The 19,909-nt window shown below is 41.3% G+C and overlaps 1 protein-coding gene across 2 annotated transcripts in view; it reads right to left on the minus strand.

The window, feature by feature from the left end:
- The window catches only part of grid2 (glutamate receptor, ionotropic, delta 2), a 475,449-nt gene that overhangs the window by 9,734 nt on the left and 445,806 nt on the right, over nucleotides 1–19,909 (minus strand). For both annotated transcript variants that reach the window (XM_077223320.1, XM_077223321.1), the window contains exon 15: nucleotides 7,193–7,433. In XM_077223320.1, the coding sequence (XP_077079435.1) occupies nucleotides 7,193–7,433 (241 nt within the window). The remainder of the gene's footprint in view (nucleotides 1–7,192; nucleotides 7,434–19,909) is intronic.

Consider the following 19,909-nt stretch of genomic DNA (forward strand, 5'->3'; position numbering starts at 1 on the left):
AACAAGAAAACAGTACTTCAAAAGAAAAACAATAAGTGCAAACACATTACTCTAAACTGACAGTTTAAATGACAGTTAAAGTGCGCTATCAGAAACAGATTATTTGAAGAAAAAGTGCTTTGTCTATACTGCTTGTAATGCGTACTATTTCTCATTTTAATCTCTTGTCCTTTTTTGTTAATGTTACTAATATCCTTCCAAGTCTTTGATGGCATACGACTGGTATTGATTCTGCTTAACTGTTTGTTCCATGGCAGATAAGTCCACAGGATTTATGTTATTTACAGTAGAAAGCGTCGAACAAACAAAATGAGACGTGTCCAGAAGTCCAGAAGGATGGTGTTATTAAGGGGTGTTTGTTAGGTACAAACAAGTAAGTTTAAATTGGTTATTGTTGCCGAGCAATATTGTGACTTGTTGCATTATTACAGAATGATTTGAGGTCACAGGGGTGTATTATGGCTTAAATAAAACAACTTCGAAAGTGAAAATATCATATTCAAATATTAATAATTATTATCATCTTTTGATTTGCGACTTTCACATTCCACATACAAGAGAAAATCATTTCAGTTGTGAAGTATAAAATCCATTGTATTATCAAAAACTCAGTATAGCTACAAGGTTATTTAATCAGATTTTTAATGAATATTCATATATTATTATTTTATATTAATTAAATGTATATTATTTAATAAAAATGTAATACTTCAGTACCATTTAATATAATATACCCCCCCCCCCCCCACCAAATATTCTGTAAAAACAGCAGTTATATAAACTCATAACGTCATAAGACTTTCTTACCGCCCAGTTTTACGTTCTTTAAATTTTCGCTGTCCTGCATTGGAGATTTAGTTCACACTAAAATGAAAATTAAGTTATTATTTACTCTACTTGTGTTGTTCGGACCACAAAAGGAGCTCATCCATATAATGGCAGTGTCACGGTATACAAATTCGTTGTTTCCTTCTCGTCTCGTGTTTATGTTGTTGTATGAATGCACGTGCGTTGTGGGCGTGATTGTGTGTCATTGACTAATCCACTCCAGCGGATCATCATCTCATTCACCAGCTGCAGCCCATCTCACCACTCTATATAAACTTACCGTTGTCTCATTCCTTTTGTCAGATCGTTGTTTGATGTGTCCTTTGTCGGTGTTCCAGTCCTGTCTGCCCTCCTGTTCGTGTTCCCGTGATCATCGTCGTCTTGCTGGAGTTTTCGTCTCTCACGTCTTCGTTTGGATATTTCTTCATCTTTCATCTCACCATCTGATCCGGTTCTGGTCCTGGTCATTGAAGTCCCTGCGCCACCATTCCACGCCCGTTGTCTTGAGACTTTTGTGTTCACGTACCAAATAAAACGTTAACTCGCTATTGCTTCCTGTCTTCAATCCTGAGAGCATGACAGAACGATCTGACACAGGAATGGAAGCAGCGAGTGCGTCAGCCTCGTCGTTGGAGGAATTCATCCACCACAGCATTAGAAGGATGGATTCTCAAGAGAGGAATCTCAACGACACGGGTCGTGCTGTTCAATCCTTGGTGGCGCAGGTGTCCGAGCTCACCCAGCAGATCCAACTTCTACGAGCTCCCACTGCGCCGCCCACACCAGCTGTTCCCCTCACACCACCTGAGAACCCTCTCCAGTCGGAGCCCCGCCTGCCTGTGCCTGAGTCGTATTCTGGTGAGTCTACACACTGTAGAGCGTTCCTAACGAGATGTTCAATGCACTTTACCCTCCAGCCCAGAACTTTTTCCACGGAACAGGCCAAGGTGGCCTTCGTCTTGACTCTTTTGACTGGAAGAGCGCAATAGGGGGAACGGCTGTGTGGGAGAACCAAGACCCATGTTGCGTCTCGTTCCAGACACTCTCCGCAAAAATGAAGCTGGTGTTCGACCGAGCGGTCGCCGGAAGAGAGGCGGCGAGGGTACTGGCCGACCTGCGTCAGGGTGACAGGTCGGTCTCGGATTTCTCTATTGAGTTTCGGACCCTGGCGGCAGAGTGTCAATGGAACGAGGAGGCGCAGTGGGACATGTTCCTGCATGGGTTGGCTGACCGCGTCCAGAAGGAGATCTACGCCCTGGACCTCCCCACTTCATTGAATGGACTCATTGAGTTGGCGTTGCAGGTGGACGCTCGACTATCCAGAGTCGAACGACGGGCATTGTCCACCCGCACGCCTGGCGGAGCTGAGGGTCCACGGTTCAGCGGCGGGGACGCGGTCAGCCCTGTCTACGATCACGAACCCATCCAGGTAGGGCGAGCTCGGCTTTCCCGGGAGGAGAAGGAGAGGCGGAGGTCCCAGGGCCTCTGTCTTTACTGCGGAGGTGCGGGACACTTTGCCTACAACTGCCCGTTAAAAGGTCAAGCCCGATAGTAAACATGAGGCTACTATCGGGTGGGATCTCCGCCGAAAAGACCTCATCTACATCTACGCTCCTTCCGGTAAGACTAAGATGGTCAGTGCACCAGAACAACTGCACAGCACTTCTGGACTCCGGGGCTGAAGGTAATTTCATGGACTATACATTTGCACACAAGTTTCAGATGCCCTTCAAGCCTCTCACACACAAGATTGCTGTACATGCACTGAACGGTCAGAATCTCCCTACCATTTCATTCATCACTGAGGATATTACACTCATCACTTCTGGCAACCACTCCGAGACTATTTCTTTTTTTTTACTGGATTCACCCCTGACACCCATTGTTCTTGGTCACCCTGGCTCATCCGTCACAACCCTCGTGTGGACTGGCATCAAAACGTTGTGCTGGAGTGGAGCAAGGAATGTCCTAAGTCTTGTCTTGCGTCTGCCTGTCCGTCTGTGCCTGTTTCTGTGTTTCAGGAGGAAGCAGGGGATTTGTCAAACGTGCCCACGGAGTACCGTGACCTGAAGGAGGTGTTCAGTAAGTCTCGTGCTGCTTCTCTTCCTCCGCATCGTCCCTATGACTGTGCTATAGATTTATTACCAGGTAAGTCTCCGCCTAAAGGCAAGTTATATTCGCTTTCTGTCCCAGAGAGGGAGGCTATGGAGAAATATATTTCTGATTCTCTAGCAACCAAGTTCATCCGAACTTCCTCTTCTCCAGCGGGGGCGGGGTTCTTTTTTGTGGGGCAGAAGGACGGGTCTCTGCGACCTTGTGTTGATTACCGGGGGTTGAACAACATCACGGTAAAGAATACTTATCCTTTGCCGTTGATGTCTTCGGCCTTCGAGAGGTTGCAGGGAGCGTCAATCTTCACAAAACTGGATTTACGTAACGCTTATCATTTGGTTCGCATTAGGGAGGTGGATGAGTGGAAGACTGCTTTTAACACCCCCAGGGGGCACTTTGAATATTTGGTCATGCCGTTCGGGCTGTCCAACTCCCCAGCAGTCTTCCAGGCATTGGTCAATGACGTGTTGCGAGACATGATAGATCAGTTCATATATGTCTACCTGGATGACATATTGATTTTTTCTGCTTCTCTCCAGGAACATGTGCAACACGTCCGACGAGTGCTTCAGAGGTTGCTAGAGAATGGGCTTTTTGTCAAGGCGGAGAAATGCGTTTTCCATGCACAGTCTGTTCCTTTCCTAGGTTACATCATTTCGTCTGAAGGAGTGCGTATGGACCCTGAGAAGGTAAAGGCTGTGGTAGAGTGGGAAAGTCCAGATTCCCTTAAGGCCCTACAGAGGTTTCTGGGGTTCGCCAATTTCTACCGGCGTTTTATTCGCAACTTCAGCCAACTAGCTGCACCTCTGACTGCCTTGACCTCTCCCGGAACGACGTTCAGGTGGTCAGACACATCTGAAGCTGTGTTTGCCAAATTGAAAGGCCACTTTGTTTCAGCCCCCATCCTTATTGCCCCTGATTCCTCACGTCAGTTCGTGGTAGAGGTCGATGCGTCAGAGGTGGGGGTAGGTGCAGTTCTGTCCCAGCGCTCTTCTGCAGACGACAAGATGCATCCTTCGCGTTTTTGTCTCATCGTTTATCCCCAGCCGAACGCAATTACGACATTGGTAACAGGGAGTTGTTGGCAGTCAAGTTAGCATTGGAGGAATGGCGCCACTGGTTAGAAGGGTCGGGGGTACCTTTTATCGTCTGGACTGACCACAAGAACCTAGAGTACATCAGAACCGCTAAAAGATTGAACTCCAGGCAGGCTCGGTGGGCACTTTTTTTCGGTCGTTTTGATTTTTCTCTCTCGTACCGCCCGGGTTCTAAGAACATCAAACCCGACTCTTTATCTCGCATTTTTGATCGCTCCGAACGCCCGGATACTCCCGAGTGCATTTTACCCGAAACCCTATTTGTTTCCACACTCACATGGGAGGTCGAGTCGAAGGTCAGAACGGCCTTAGAAGGGGTAACGCCTCCGCCCGGTTGCCCACCGAATCGCTTATTTGTGCCGAAGGGATTAAGGTCTGACGTCATCCAGTGGGGTCATTGCTCCAACGTGGCTTGTCATCCAGGAGTTAATCGCACTAGTTTTTTAGTCAAGCAACGATTCTGGTGGCCACTTATGGCCTCGTGACATTCACAGTTTTGTTTTGGCTTGCTCGGTTTGTGCCACTGGTAAGACTTCCAATCGACCCCCAGATGGGTTACTTCAACCGCTGCCAGTCCCTTCGAGACCCTGGTCCCATATCGCTCTAGATTTTATTACCGCCCTCCCGCCCTCCCAGGGTAACACAGTCGTTTTGACCGTGGTGGACCGGTTCTCGAAGTCGGCTCATTTTATCGCCTTACCCAAATTACCCTCAGCTAAGGAGACAGCGTTGACAGTCGTGGACCACGTCTTTCGCTTACATGGCCTCCCGATGGACGTGGTCTCCGACAGGGGACCCCAGTTTGTGTCCAAATTTTGGTGAGAGTTTTGTAGATTACTGGGAGCGACGGTTAGTCTGTCCTCAGGGTTTCACCCCCAGAGCAATGGCCAAACCGAGAGAGGCAACCAGGATCTGGAGAGGGTGTTACGATGTTTGGTTTCCAAGAATCCTTCCTCATGGAACAACTGTCCATGGTGGAGTACGCCCACAACACATTACCAGTGTCGGCCACGGGCCAATCTCCGTTTGAGTGTAGTTTAGGTTACCAGCCACCAATTTTTCCCAGTCTGGAATCCGAGGTCGCGGTCCCCTCCGCTCACGCCTTCGTCCAGAGGTGTCACCGCACTTGGACTAGAGCCCGTGAGACTCTACTCCAGGTGGGGGCGCGCACCAAGGCCAAGGCCGATCGCCACCGGTCGAAGCCACCCGTATACGTCGTTGGTCAAAAAATGTGGCTTTCAACAAGAAACATTCCTCTCCGCTCCGTTTCTAATAAACTGGCTCCCAAATTCATTGGCCCGTTCACTGTCGCCAAGATCATTAGTCCGGTGGCAGTCCGCCTAAATTTACCTCCGGCGTACAGGAGGGTTCATCCCGTTTTTCATGTCTCCAAAATTAAGCTTGTGTTTCATTCTCGTATTAATCCGCCAGCCCCGGTTCCTCCCCCACCGCGACTCGTAGATGGGGAGACCACTTATACGGTCAATCGCATTCTGGACTCTAGGCGGAGGGGATGCGGATTTCAGTAATTGGTGGACTGGGAAGGTTACGGTCCAGAGGAGAGAGGTTGGGTACCTGCTAGAGACATTCTGGATCACTCCCTCATCGATGATTACAATCGACAGGTAAGGGAGTCTGAGAGCGCCAGGAGGCGTTCTTAGGAGGACGGGTACTGTCACGGTATACAAATTTGTTGTTTCCTTCTCGTCTTGTGTTTATGTTGTTGTATGAATGCACGTGCGTTGTGGGCGTGATTGTGTGTCATTGACTAATCCACTCCAGCTGATCATCATCTCATTCAACAGCTGCAGCCCATCTCACCACTCTATATAAACTTACCGTTGTCTCATTCCTTCTGTCAGATCGTTGTTTGATGTGTCCTTTGTCGGTGTTCCAGTCCTGTCTGCCCTCCTGTTCGTGTTCCCGTGATCATCGTCGTCTTGCTGGAGTTTTCGTCTCTCACCGTCTTCGTTTGGATATTTCTTCATCTTTCATCTCACCATCTGATCCGGTTCTGGTCCTGGCCATTGAAGTCCCTGCGCCACCATTCCACGCCCGTTGTCTTGAGACTTTTGTGTTCACGTACCAAATAAAACGTTAACTCGCTATTGCTTCCTGTCTTCAATCCTGAGAGCATGACAGGCAGTGAATAGCGACCATCATCAAGCTTTTTAAAAAAATGCAAAAGTATCACAGAATAATCCCATGTGACACATGTCATATATTCCAAGTGTTCTGGGGGCATACGATAGGGTTTGATGAAAAACAAACCCAAATTGAATGTATTATTTAATGGAAATCCTTTCCTTGGCCATTGGTCTTCTGTGCTCTACTGTGAGTTCAATGTGACTCTATTAGCGCTGCAGTTCACTTCGACGAAAAAAAAACAAGTTGTGAGAAATCAAGATTAATGAAAACATATGAAATATTTTTTTCATATTTAAAACATTTATCTGCTGTGTTTGCCACAACAAAAGGTTATCGCGTGCACATCTGTCGAATGTCATTCTGACTGTCATCAGACAAATGGAGATGTTCAACTCAGTGAAGAAAGTACACAGATACTTTTTGGAATTCTAGGCATTGTATTTCATGACGTGTTTTTTGGCGAGTCGGAGTGAACTGTGGTGCTAATAGTCACATGAATGCGCAGTCAAGCATGATAGGTCAGGATTTCCATTAGTAATACATTTCATTTTGGTTTGTTTTTCACCAAACTGTATCGTTTACCCCCAGAACAGTTGAAATATACCTCACATGTTGGATAAGACCATTCTGTGATACTTTTGCATCTTTTTTAAAAGCTTGATGCTGGTCGCTATTCACTGCCATTATATAGACAAGTGCAAGCTTGACTTTTTTAAATTTCTCCTTTTGTGGTTCAAAAAACAAAGAATGGCATACTGCATTAGAACAACACCTGGTGAGTAAATGATGACTTAATTTAATTTAGAGATTAACCATTCCTTTTAAGGGGAAATTTAGGAGCAATCTTACTGAACTTGAAGTTCTGTAACCATATTAGATCCCATCTGGTCTTGGGCAGTTGGACAATCTCCATAGTTATTGTATTTAAACATGTTCCACACTCTTTTGTTCATGATATAAGCAAATGATCAACCTCATCCCTAATCTAAAGGGTTTAAGATTCTTACCTCCTTCGATGGGACTCTGGAGCCTTTCCTTCGTGTCCACCAGGTTTCCACCGTGGCAATAAGACAGGAGAGCACTACACCAGCTGCTAGTACAAAGAAGACCCCAGCAAAACTGTGGATGTCCAAGGCACTGGCACTCTTCCGAGTGCCCACAGGAGAGTACAGGTCACACGGACTATCCCGCGGCCACCACTTCAGCTTCAAGATGTCCATGTCCCCATTCTGCTGAAGCTCTAAGATCCTGGACACAGCAAGAAAACAGACACACATATGGATGAATCTTTATTTCGGAGGCACTTTTCAGATTACTTCAAATTATGTCTATGATACAGCATTATTCCTGTAATAGAGGTCATTAAGAATCCATACCATCAAATATCAGGCCAAAACGTATTTCAAGAGGATTTTGTCTGGAAGTGTGATGGTGTGGATTTCTGATATTGTGTGTGATGGTATTTTTTTGGATGGATGTTTTTTTGGGCCTTTTGGAAAAACAATTTGACTTCCTAATAAAAACAAGTTACCTAGCTGTTAATTAACTTTGAACTCATGAAAACAGTTTTGTTTCTGAATTATTATAAATCACTAACTTTATTTATAATTTTGTTCTTATTGAGGTTCTTGAAATCTCAGACACAAAATGAATCGTGGTTAATTGATTTAATATATCAATACTCCCAGTTTCTGTTAATAAAAACAAGCAACTTTGTCAGAATTACAACAGAAATACCAAAAATATCCTATAAATATCCAATAATGGATTGAATATTGAGAGGCTCAAAATAAGAAAATTCAGGCAATTCCTGCACTTTTTAAAAAGAGGAAAAAGTAAGAGACCCATAAAATCCACTATAATCAACCATCTAAAAGTAGTGTATTTCTATTCAAAATGACAGGAGACAGAGAAGTTCCCCTAACTAAAGTTGGCTAAAGTAAGACAAATATGAAGCTTCTTTTGATAACTGAATGCTGCACTCCATGCCTGGACATTTACTACTGGCCTAAATATATGCATGATCGTGCACAATTTTATTGTGTGTCGCATTACAGAAATGGACTGTGTTATGGATTGAAATTGAATGTCAGATTGCTTCATTCTTACACATTAATTGAGCCACTGAGATCTGTGTAACACCCTATAAATAAATCGTAATGGTCCCAGTCTGTTCAACGGCATCTGTTGCTGCAGTGATTTACTTTTTTCCCCCAACACCAGGGGGCAGTGTCTCCTCAGAAATAATGGCATCTTCCTCACCATAAAGAATGAGTGTTTTCTGATGTAGTGATGGCAGTTTGTACTAATGCCAGTCCAGCGGCTGCAAATGAATGATAATGAATACAGGACACAAAGGTTTAGGAGAATTTGCTCATTGATTGGCTGATCTGTATTGCGTGGCGGTCTCTCTCTAGCCTGATTGTCTGCAGTCAGGAGTCAGCGCACATTTAGCCCCAGAGGAGGAGACTAGCGCGCTTCCAAGAGCCCATATTCACATCCAAACTGCAGCTGCAGCAAACACTTATCCAAACAGCCACACACACAATGGAAATGTTCAGAATTCATAGTAACACACAATGATGTCTAAAATCCTGTTCAACATTTATTCAAAAAGCTCCCGTTCATTCTTTATATCCATATCCCTGTCTCATAACAATATAATATAGGAGTAAAAAAAAGTCCTATTGCACGAAACAGATGGAGAATGACCCATCCACATTCTGCTACGGACACAGCTCACAGGACTCACAACAAGGTGGGCCAATGTTGAAAGATTTGCTTTATAGATCACATTTTAAACGTGCCAACAACATTTAGCAATGCAACACCGCCCACATATGTTGCATTAGAGGATTCGGATTGCGATAGCAGAGACCTGAAACAACATTGAGGACAATTCAAGAGAACAGCACAAAACATACCTGGGGAGCTGTGATCCAGTGCCATTACAATGCCAAGTACTGTGACTGAGTAAGCAAAGATGTAATCAACATCCCACTGATGGAATTCTTGAAAGTGAAAGAATGAGTTAACTCAAAATCAAAAATGAACTACACTCTTAAAAATAAAGGTTCTTCAAAGGTTCTTTGTTGGGGTATATGGTTCCGTGAAGAACCTTTTACATCCAAGGAACCTTTCCATTGCACAAAAGGTTCTTTGTAGCGCCAAGAGGTACTTTAGATTGTAAAATGGTTCTTCACCATCAGTCTCATGTGACCTCACATTGTTGGAGTAAATTTGTGTCCCATACAATGATTTATTTGTGGCGGCATGCCACAATCTCTGCACTGACCGCCACAAAAAGATTTGAAGTGTTAGTTGATGATTACAGCATTTTTTTTTACTAGATCTGTAATGAGATGAGTTTGTAAACTTGTTTTCCGCCTAAATAAAAGCTGGACTGCAGTTTCCGTCAAAATAAAAGCTCACGTGCATGTAGCAATTTGCATTTAATGATTTTTTGATCATAACAGCTCTTCAATGTATATGTTAAAATATAATTATTATCATTAATTAACAATAATAGTTTCAGCCTCAAGAGTGTGCAGCAGAAACCTTTTGCCTTATGTCGATTTTGTGTGAATTTACAATTTTGTCTGCATGCCTAACAGTTTACATTGCATTATTACATTTGTATTCATACACTGTCATGTAATTTGACCAATTAATTAAATAATAATACAGACTGCAAATAAAACATAATAGACCGCTATGTTAATTCGCGCAAACTATTGTTATTGGTTGTTTTGCCGTTTTACTTTGAGCATGATTGGTTAATCTGTCTGTCTTCCAGGAAACTGTCCAATGAGAATGTGAGCGGCTCTGCGCGCCTATTTTAAGTTTGAAAATACGTCCGTTACTCTCGGTCGGTAAACAGCTGCTGCTTGCGTTGATTACTCGGTCAGACCTGGATTATTTTATATCTGCCTGTTGAATTCCTACATTTTGATATGTCAATGAAGAACAAAGCTGGAATGTGAACAGAGGAATACTGGCGATATCAGGTAAGAAAACATTTTTTCTAACGTTTAGGGACACGGGTAACGGTCATAGGCTTAACGTTACTGCAACCTCATAAGATAAATAAGTTATCTCTGTGTGTGTTTTTGTACTGCTTCACCATTAGCGTAGCGTTATTAGCACGTATTTCAATGTAATGTTAGTACCATCTGACATTGCTGTGTTTTGTTGTTGGTAACGTTATGTGTTTAATGTTGTCAGCTAACGTTAGTTTAAAACTCAAACGCATAAGAGGTAAAAAAAAAACGTCATTTATTCGTTAGAAGTATGTTTACATAACCTCTTCAAACACTGATAACGATATTGAAAATATATTTGTTTACATTATTATTATATTTTTTAGATCAAGCATTGGAATAAGATTTTTATCGGGGGAGAACACCCAACAGAAAGACCCATTCACCAACTACAGTAAGTTAATTTTACCCACTGTTCAAAAACCTACTCTGGGATTAATGTATAGTATTAAGTATGATTTTCATCTTTAAAGTAAGACATTTAACATTACTGATAGAAAGTCTGAGTAACTTTTTGGTTTTTTCTGCTGAAGTGGGGCACTGAAAGGGGATTCATGTCACCTTCATCAGTCCTTTCTTTAATCACTGGAAACCATTAAGGGAAAGACCCTCAGACGTGTCATAATAGGATAAATGCTGCTGCAGGTAAAATTATTTGATGGTTTGATTTTGGTGTTAGTTACCTATTGGCTTTTTTTTTGTGTGTGCTTCCTTTGCTATTATACACATTTCTGATGGGATTGCCATGCTTTAAGTGTATGTTTACATTTTTAATCATGTAATAACAGTCTCAAAGATTTTAACAATTTAAATCAATTTTAAGATTGTTTAAAGGAATGGTAAAAAAAAAAGAATGCTTTTTAAGGACTTTTCATTGAATAATTTCTTCTTTCCCCCCTTCAGATTCGCCCAAGTATCCAGCTGATTACTGGCAATTTGGTGGAGGATTATTCTTTAGCTGCTACATTGCACTATCACTTCTGGTACGGATTCATTGACCTTTTGTGTTATTTTTTTATTTGACCTAATTTAATAAATTTCTTTTAATTAGTACAATGTACGGTTAGGATTCTGAATTAAAACAGTGTAATGTTTCTCCACAAATATTATCAGAAATATACGGAGCCCCCAGGGGTCAGGCAAAAATTGTTGAAACAATATAAACCTGCATTGAAAGATATGTGAAAGAGCAACAGACCACAACCCTCTCAGCTCAATACCAAAATTTGTTGATTTCATTGTACTTAATATTTTAAAAATACCTGCATGTAATTACAGCTGTAATTAATATTAATATTCCTAAAGACCTCTTAGCCGAATCACACATTAGCAGCTAAAGTGTTTTACAATACAACATCAACACAATAAGTACATTGAAACCATAGGCCCCTAAGTATGCTCTTTTTAGATATAATATTATTAAAACATATATATATATATATATATATATATATATATATATATATATATATATATATATATATATATAAAAATCACCATAAAATACTGTGTGCTTGTTTTCACAGGATCCTCCACACCCAACCCCAGCCATCGTCCTAAAGGACTGCGAGAATGGGAACCCTTTAGCCAGTGGCAGTGTTTCCATTAGGATGGATGGAGAGGACATGGTTGAAGATGAGGGACATTGACGTTTCGCTGGGTGTTTGCCTGCTCTACTCGATGTATCAAATCTATAATGTCGCCTACCCAAAGTGCCTGAGAAAGACATTGTTGTTTTTTGAGGCTTTTGTTTTTAAAGGAGTGGACCAGTCCCTATTTGTGTGAAGAGAGTTTATAATTCCCTGTAGTACAGTTCTGTCTTCTGCTATTTCTCTTACAATGGGATTTTACAAGGGATGGCTCACCCAAAAATGAAAATTATCATCATTTACTCACCAGCAGCCATCAACTCTCTGGTTACCAACATTCTTCAAAATATCTGTTGTGTTCAACAGAAGAAAGAATTGTGTGCAGGTTTTGAACAACTTGGGGGTGAGTAAATGATGATTATTTTCATTTTTGGGTGTGCTATCCCTTTAATTATAAGCGAAACAGAAACCAGGCATTGTTAACCATGTTCTCTCCATCCTTCCAACTATCTCTTTAATACTTTAAGTTGCAGTTTTCATTTGGAGTGGACTGTTTATTATTGTAGAGTCTGGTTTATTTGTTGAGTCTGTTTTCTGCTGATATCTGGTTTATTTTAGTGTTTCTGCTGTCTTCACGTTTTAAATTAAAACGTCTGATTCATTGAAATTAAATGTATAATGAAATGTTTGTCTGATTCATGAAATGAATACATTTGGCCATAGGCCATAAAAATAAAATAATTTTTATTCCTGCATTTTCTTTGTATGTTTGTTTACTATGGGTGTCAAAAAACCTTTTCATAAATGGTTCTACAAAGAACCTAATAAAGTGACATGAAGAACTGTTATAGGTTCTTTAAAGAACCTTTGAGAAGGGTTCTTTGCAGTTCCGAAAAAGGTTCTTTATGGCACTAAGAAAAAATAGGTTCTTCAAGGAACCTTTCAGTGAAAGGTTCTTTGGGGAACCAAAAAAGGTTCTTCTATGGCATCGCTGTGAAACCCCCTTTTTGGTTCTTCCTGGCACCTTTATTTTTAAGAGTGTATACTAAAAAAGCACCTTGACTAATGCAGTATATTCCAGTTCCTGAGAAGCCATGCAATATCTTTGTGTTGCCAATAATTCACAAAACAATCATGCTTTGCAAATATATTTTGAGTCATTATGAGACAACCTATAAAAGGAACATTAAAAGATTTTAAAAAGTACAGCAAGACTGCTTTAATGTAATAGGAGGAAGGATGCAGGTGGTGTGTGTTATTTTAGTATTATTTAAATACTATTAACAGTATTTATTACAATTTTTAATTAGTTTTAATTTTTGTACTTTATTTTAGCTTTCCTTTTTATGTTGTTGTAATTTTAGTACTTCAACTTAAACTTATCAGTTAGACGTCAAGGTTAAATTTTTTTTTGTCTACATTTTATTTTATTTAACTTTTATGCTTTTAAGAGCTTTGGTTAACAATAACTCCAAACTGTTCGAGTGAGGTTAGATAAATGATCCCCCAACATGGTGACAGATATGTACATTTAGCTATTTTAACATTGGAGCATTTTCCAATTTATGTTTTAATTTTCCATGGTATTAAACTACTGTGATGATTGAGTTCTGAGATGAGATGTCTTGGTCTTCAGTAACACAGCTATTCCTTTAAGACCTCATTCCCACTGGAGGCCACCACAGAAAAACTCCTATCACAGGCATATGGAACGGCCTACTCTTGAAAAATTAGTCTGTGACATATATGAGTGTTGCCATGATGGATGTGTCAACACTTGGTGGGCCAACATGCCATGAGCTGCCTCAGGGCTGAGATAATAGGTTACATCTGACCACACTGATAGGATGGCAAGGAGGAGGCAAGTATGGATTGTGTAACCATTCTTAAAGGTAAATTCTATTCTATTCTATTCTATTCCACTTTTCAACCCAAGTCTAATACAAGTGTCAACATTCAAGGACTTGGAAAAATTCAAGGTGTTGAAAAGAGCGTTTCTGACCTTGTGGTTTTCCAGCAGCTGGTACTGGGGAAATTAAAGGTCTCTGTGTTTAATGAATTAACACCCTGGTGTTTTTAACAAATTAGGAGTGGTGAGATCCACAGGAATTAACACCAGGTACTTTTCCTGTGAGAATCAACTGCCCAGTTTTGCCCTTGAGGAAACGCCACATGTTTGTCTTCAGAAGTCTCAGGAGAGACATGACAGTAGACATCTCAGAGATAACCAGATTTTACCTTGTTTGTTGAGAAGATAAGCCCACTGATGGCCATATGCTGAAAGATTTTTTTTTTTACTAAACTTCTCTAAAAAGTTTTTGACTTGGATTTTTTTCCCCTCAAGCACTTAAAATGTCCCTTTAAAAAAAAAAAAACCTGCATAAAAACGCAAAAAACAAATCACTTGATGAGCATGGGTTTCTTTCTCACATTGGCTGTTTACATGCCCCCTTTTTTGTTTCAACCGGAATGAATTAATTCCGACTAATGGACTTTTACACAACAGTCATTTATGACATTACATTTAAAAAACTGCAGCTCGTTCCACGCCTCATTAAGCCATTTCTACATCATTTCTACATCATTGCACATGCGCACTCCTTTCAAGTTTCGTCTTTCGATCCAATTAAATGTTTACATACTCTCCCGATTGGATTAGAAAAGGAATATAACCTTTTGATCAGATCGAAATTTTATTCGCATCGACCTCAATCGAATCGATTAAAGTGTTTACATGAATCATTTTTAGTCTGACTGAGCCGTCAATTTGATTGCTAAAGGATTATTTGGTTGCATGTAAACTTAGCCATTGATGTGTTTCCTATTGAATCCGGAAGTTTGGACATGCCACTTTTATTTAAATAGCCCAAAAAGTTGCTTTAAAACACTATTTCTTTTTAAAAGCATTTTACAAATAAATTTGAATTACTAATAAATATTTGAAATAATATCCCTGCAGTAGCATATAGATGACCTCTATATGCTATCTAGATGACCTCTATATGCTATCTAGAAGTTTACAGACACACAATTCTAATTCAAATTTTATGAGATCTTCAAAAAATGTGCCCTTTTACTAAAAAACCGACTCAAACCTGCTGCTTTCCCTTCAGGGCACTTATAGAGAAACAGTGGCTTCATAACAGCAAACATTTTTATTTGTTCTTTATTCCCTCTCCTCCCAAAATGGAGTGATAAATGGAGGGAAAGGTGAGTGAGGACGAAGAGAAGGAGATAAGCGGTGTGCGTGCTGAACAAGTTGTGCTCGACTGACAGGCCAGCGCAAATCGCAAGCAACAAATTCACCTGCTCCGATCTGTTTTTGTCTTTGAATTGCACTATCACTGACCAGCGCAGTCAGGGGAGTTCAGCTGGCTTTGGTCCATGTTCAATGTCAGGGGCTAAACACAAACACTTGGCCCTGTTAAACACAAACACTTGGTGCGCTGACCAACTGGCCCCAGTCTTCACGCAGATCTTCAACAGATCATTGGAGCAGTGTGAAGTTCCCTTCTGCTTCAAGCACTCCACTATCATTCCTGTCCCCAAAAAACCCAAAATCACTGTCGCTCTCAGGTCTGTGGTCATGAAGTCGTTTGGAAGACTGGTGTTGGCCCACCTGAAGGACATCACTGGATCCCTGCTGGATCCCTTTCAGTTTGCTTACAGAGCAAACAGGTCTGTTGATGATGCATTTAACATGGGACTGCATTATATCCTGCAACATCTCGACAGACCTGGGACTTATGCAAGGATCTTATTTGTGGACTTCAGTTCGGCCTTCAATACCATCAAGCCTGATCTTCTCACAGCCAAACTGACCCAGCTCTCCATACGATGCTCGATCTGTCAGTGGATCACCAGCTTCCTGATGGACCGGCAGCAACGAGTGAGACTGGGGAAACACACATCCAGGACTCTCACCACCAGCACTGGCGCCCCCCAAGGGTGCGTTCTCTCCCCACTGCTCTTTTCCCTGTACACTAATGACTGCACTTCTAAAGACCCCACTGTCAACCTCCTGAAATTTGTAAATGACACCACTGTCATTGGTCTCATCCAAAACGGTGACGAGTCTGCTTACAGACTGGAGGTTGAACAGCTGGCTGTCTGGTGCAGTTATAACAACCTTGAGCTGAACGAGCTCAAAACAGTGGAGATGATCGTGGACTTCAGGAGGAACAACCCAGCACTCCCCCCACTCACCATCATGAACAGCACTGTGGAAGCAGTGGAGTCATTAAGGTTCCTGGGCACTTCCACCTCTCAGGACCTGAAGTGGGACCATCACATTGACTCCGTTGTGAAAAAAGCACAGCAGAGACTGTACTTCCTTCGCCAGCTGAGGAAGTTCAACCTGCCACAGGAGCTGCTGATTCAGTTCTACTCAGCCGTCATCGACTCTGTCTTATGCACTTCCATCACTGTCTGGTTTGGTTCAGCTACCAAATCAGACATCAGGAGACTACAACGGACAGTCCAGACTGCGGAGAGGATCATTGGTGCCCCCCTGCCAAACCTCCAGGACCTGTACTCTTCCAGAATGAGAAAGAGAGCAGGTAAAATCATCACAGACTCCACTCACCCTGGACACCACCTGTTTGAACTGTTACCGTCAAGACGGAGACTCAGATCACTGGCCACAAGAACATCTCGGCACAGGAACAGTTTCTTCCCACAGGCCATTTCCCTCCTGAACAGTTAACACACCTCCCAAGGCATATGTCTTTAAGTGCAATACTCCCACTGTTTAGTGCAATATCCTACAACTCAGGTGATACTTATATGTACATTTATTTATTTATAATATTCAAAACACTGTAAATATGTTCATAATCTGTAAATCTGAAAATGTCGACTATTCTGACTAAACCCAACTGTGATACTTTTTATTCTCATATATTTATATTTTTTATTCTTATAATTTGTAGTATTATGTTTCTTGTTGTATTTGTATATGTCCACTGGAAGCCTCAGTACCAAAACCAATTCCTTGAGTGTGCAAGCACACTTGGCAATAAAGCTCTTTCAGATTCTGTTAACAGCACAAGTCCAGATCAACCTGATTCTCCATGACAACTGGGTGATCTGGTAACTGCTACAAGCTTTCTTTTAAGACCCCAGTATGACACTGAGTGCGAATCTTTGTCTTTCAGTGCACCTGGTTGCGGTAGCACTTCAAACTCATTTTTCTGTGCTTTGGGGATGATGCGGTTGGGGATTTGCAGTTCTCTCCTCAGGTCTGTCTGTCATGTAGTCTTCTCGCTTGCCTCTCGGGCCCTATGCGCTGAATCGAGTGTGGACTGCTGGAGCTGTTGCTATGGCAACCAGCTGCGGCAGAAATGATCACGTTATTAGATGTCTCTGTCTGCGGGGAGACAAACTATTTGATAAGAGCTGGGAAAACACGATGAGAAAAGGAACAAAAAGACAAAGGCAAGCAGTTCTTTTGACTGGGAAATACAGATGTAATTTTCTCTCAGCTTATCAATATGAACCAGATAACTGAAGGATGTTAGACATCTCAAAAGATTGTGAAAGACACTTATATCAGTATAATAGCCACTATAATAGCCATAGATTTCAATCTCTCTATGTAGACCCGCAGACCCCATATACTGTACATTCAAAAGAAATGTTAAGTTGTAGCAATCCAAATGATCAAACAGGAGGACTTTTAAACTGACTTTTAATGAACACAGAGGGAACCCAAGCACTACATACTCAAACAGAACATTAACACTAGACAAGTAACTGAGGAAAATTAAGGGCTTAAATACACAAGGGAAGCTAATCAACAGAACAGGTGTGAACTAATTGCAAACCAACCAGTGGCAGGAAAATGAGAACAAAGGAAACAGGAACTAGAACTAAACCAAACCGAAACACAATAAGTGTGTTTGATTTAGTCTTCGGCTGGATGTAACGGAGCTGCCGCTTGCAGTCGGGGAGGAGTTGAAAACGGAGAGGAGAAGTCAGACACATTCTGCTTCCTGTAGTGTTTGCATGGTTTATCAACGCTGAACTGAAATAAATGCAAAATTTGTCAAATACACAGACGTTTCAGAGACATATTCAATACTTTGTGTACTGCTTAATACAGCGTCTGTTTGTAGAATAAAGTTAAACATAAGCCTATTCTATTTAAATACCAATATAGTAGGGGATCTTCATTTTTTATCAGGTTTATTTTGATAAACAAAACACAATATAACATTGCAACTACATGAAGAGCTTTTGCTGTTATAAAAATACAGATTTATGAGCATTAGCGGAACTGAAGGTGTCAGAATAAACACGAAACACATGTGATCGTTGTCATGCGGTGATCCCGGCCAATCATGGAACAGCTGTGTCGTTATCAGAGCTTGTGCAGCCGCTCTTGAGAAGCTGCACCGTCTGAGTCAGCTGTAAGCTCTCAAATCGTTCTCGCGGTATTTTGATGCCATATGTCACAGTGTCGGTGCGGTTTCAAGCCGGACAAAATTTCTAACAGGCATGCATTGCTTCAAGTCAGACACCAATTGGTCTGCGCAGAACTGCATGAAGTGAAACAAGAATAATGAAACCAAAATATATGTGACAATGAGGTAGAAATCTGCAGTGTTAGCACTGTATGTATTTACCAAGCTCTGCGCTTTCAATGGCAGAAGTTAAGGGCAGCTCTGTTCTAACAATTTCTATCAGCTGGACAATGAGTCCAAAATGTCATGTGTTCCCAGCACCATTTGCTAAGCGACTGACTTTGTGTAAACAGGCGACATGTGGCCATAACCAGGCTGACATGGGTATCTTGCCCTGAGGAGTATGAGCAAGCTTGCATCTGTCCTGGAAATTGACTGGCACTGTGGGCTGCAAAATGTCAGGTATAAGCGGCGATTGCTCTAGAGTGTGCCATTTTAATAGGGTAATTGGTCTTTATTCTTGGTTTTCACTCCTCTAATAACCCTGCTGATGAAAACAACAAGATACAACTAGATTTTTAAGGTTTATGAAGGAAATGCGAGTGGTAGTTACCTGCACAAAATGCACTGCCATGATGCCAATGCCATGGTTATGTGGTTGCTAAGATATTCTGAGGCTAGTTGCATAAACATTGCCACCAAGTTAAGACTTAACTAGTATGACCAACTACAGTAGCAGTTGTAGGGCTAATCAGTTTTACTTTTTGGATTCAAATTAGACCAATCTACCAACTTGACCAGTCTTAAAAAAAAAAGAAAGATGACTCTCTCTCTCTCTTGCTCTCTCTCATAGTCTCGTTCTCAGAAATGGCTCAGGTTTGTCATTCATTCAAATCTATGGGAATTTTTTCCATCCATTTTATCGATTAAAATGGTTCAAATCTCTGAACCCACGTTTGATCAATAGTTATTGTTATTCTTACATTAGAATTAGGATGATCAAATGACTAAGTAAGTAAATAACTAACCAAATTAATATCAGAACACCAGTGATGTGATGTACTGGCATAAAGTTGGCTTGACGTTGGATGTTCAATTAACAAATGTAGGGACTGTCTCTAGTTATATATAACATATTTGGTATACGAGTATAATTTAAAGCTCAATAGCATTTGAAGAGAATGATTTAGTCAAAAACCAACTGTAAAGTGTTCATGGAGATGCCAGGTATGATGCACACCTTTTAGATTTTTGATATTTAATAAAACAAACTGTCAAGTCATGTGTAATAATGCCCATTTATTTCACAGCAGAATGGGCTCATACACAAAATATACCATCCATAGCATTTTGCAAATATGAAACGTCCAACGTCAAGCCAACTTAATGCTAGTATTGAATGGTGCGGAAAGACACACATGTGCACTGTATCACAGGTATACACATTTCCATAACATGCCATCCGTTTAACAATCTAAAGATACAATCACATACAACCTGAAAGAGAGCACTTTTCGGACTCACAATGCAAAGCCTTCAATCAAAACATCTAAAATACCTCTCTCTGTTGCTCTTTATTTCACACTCTTTGCCTCTCGTTCTCTCACATGCCTCCAGTGTGAACTAGCACACCAATCAATAATGTGTAATTTCGATCTCAACCTAAGAAATAATGATTTTTGAAATTACCT

This window comes from Siphateles boraxobius, unplaced genomic scaffold (genome assembly GCF_051911475.1).
Source record: "Siphateles boraxobius isolate OS27281-9 unplaced genomic scaffold, OSU_SipBor_1 9, whole genome shotgun sequence".
NCBI classification, from domain to species: Eukaryota; Metazoa; Chordata; class Actinopteri; order Cypriniformes; family Leuciscidae; genus Siphateles; species Siphateles boraxobius.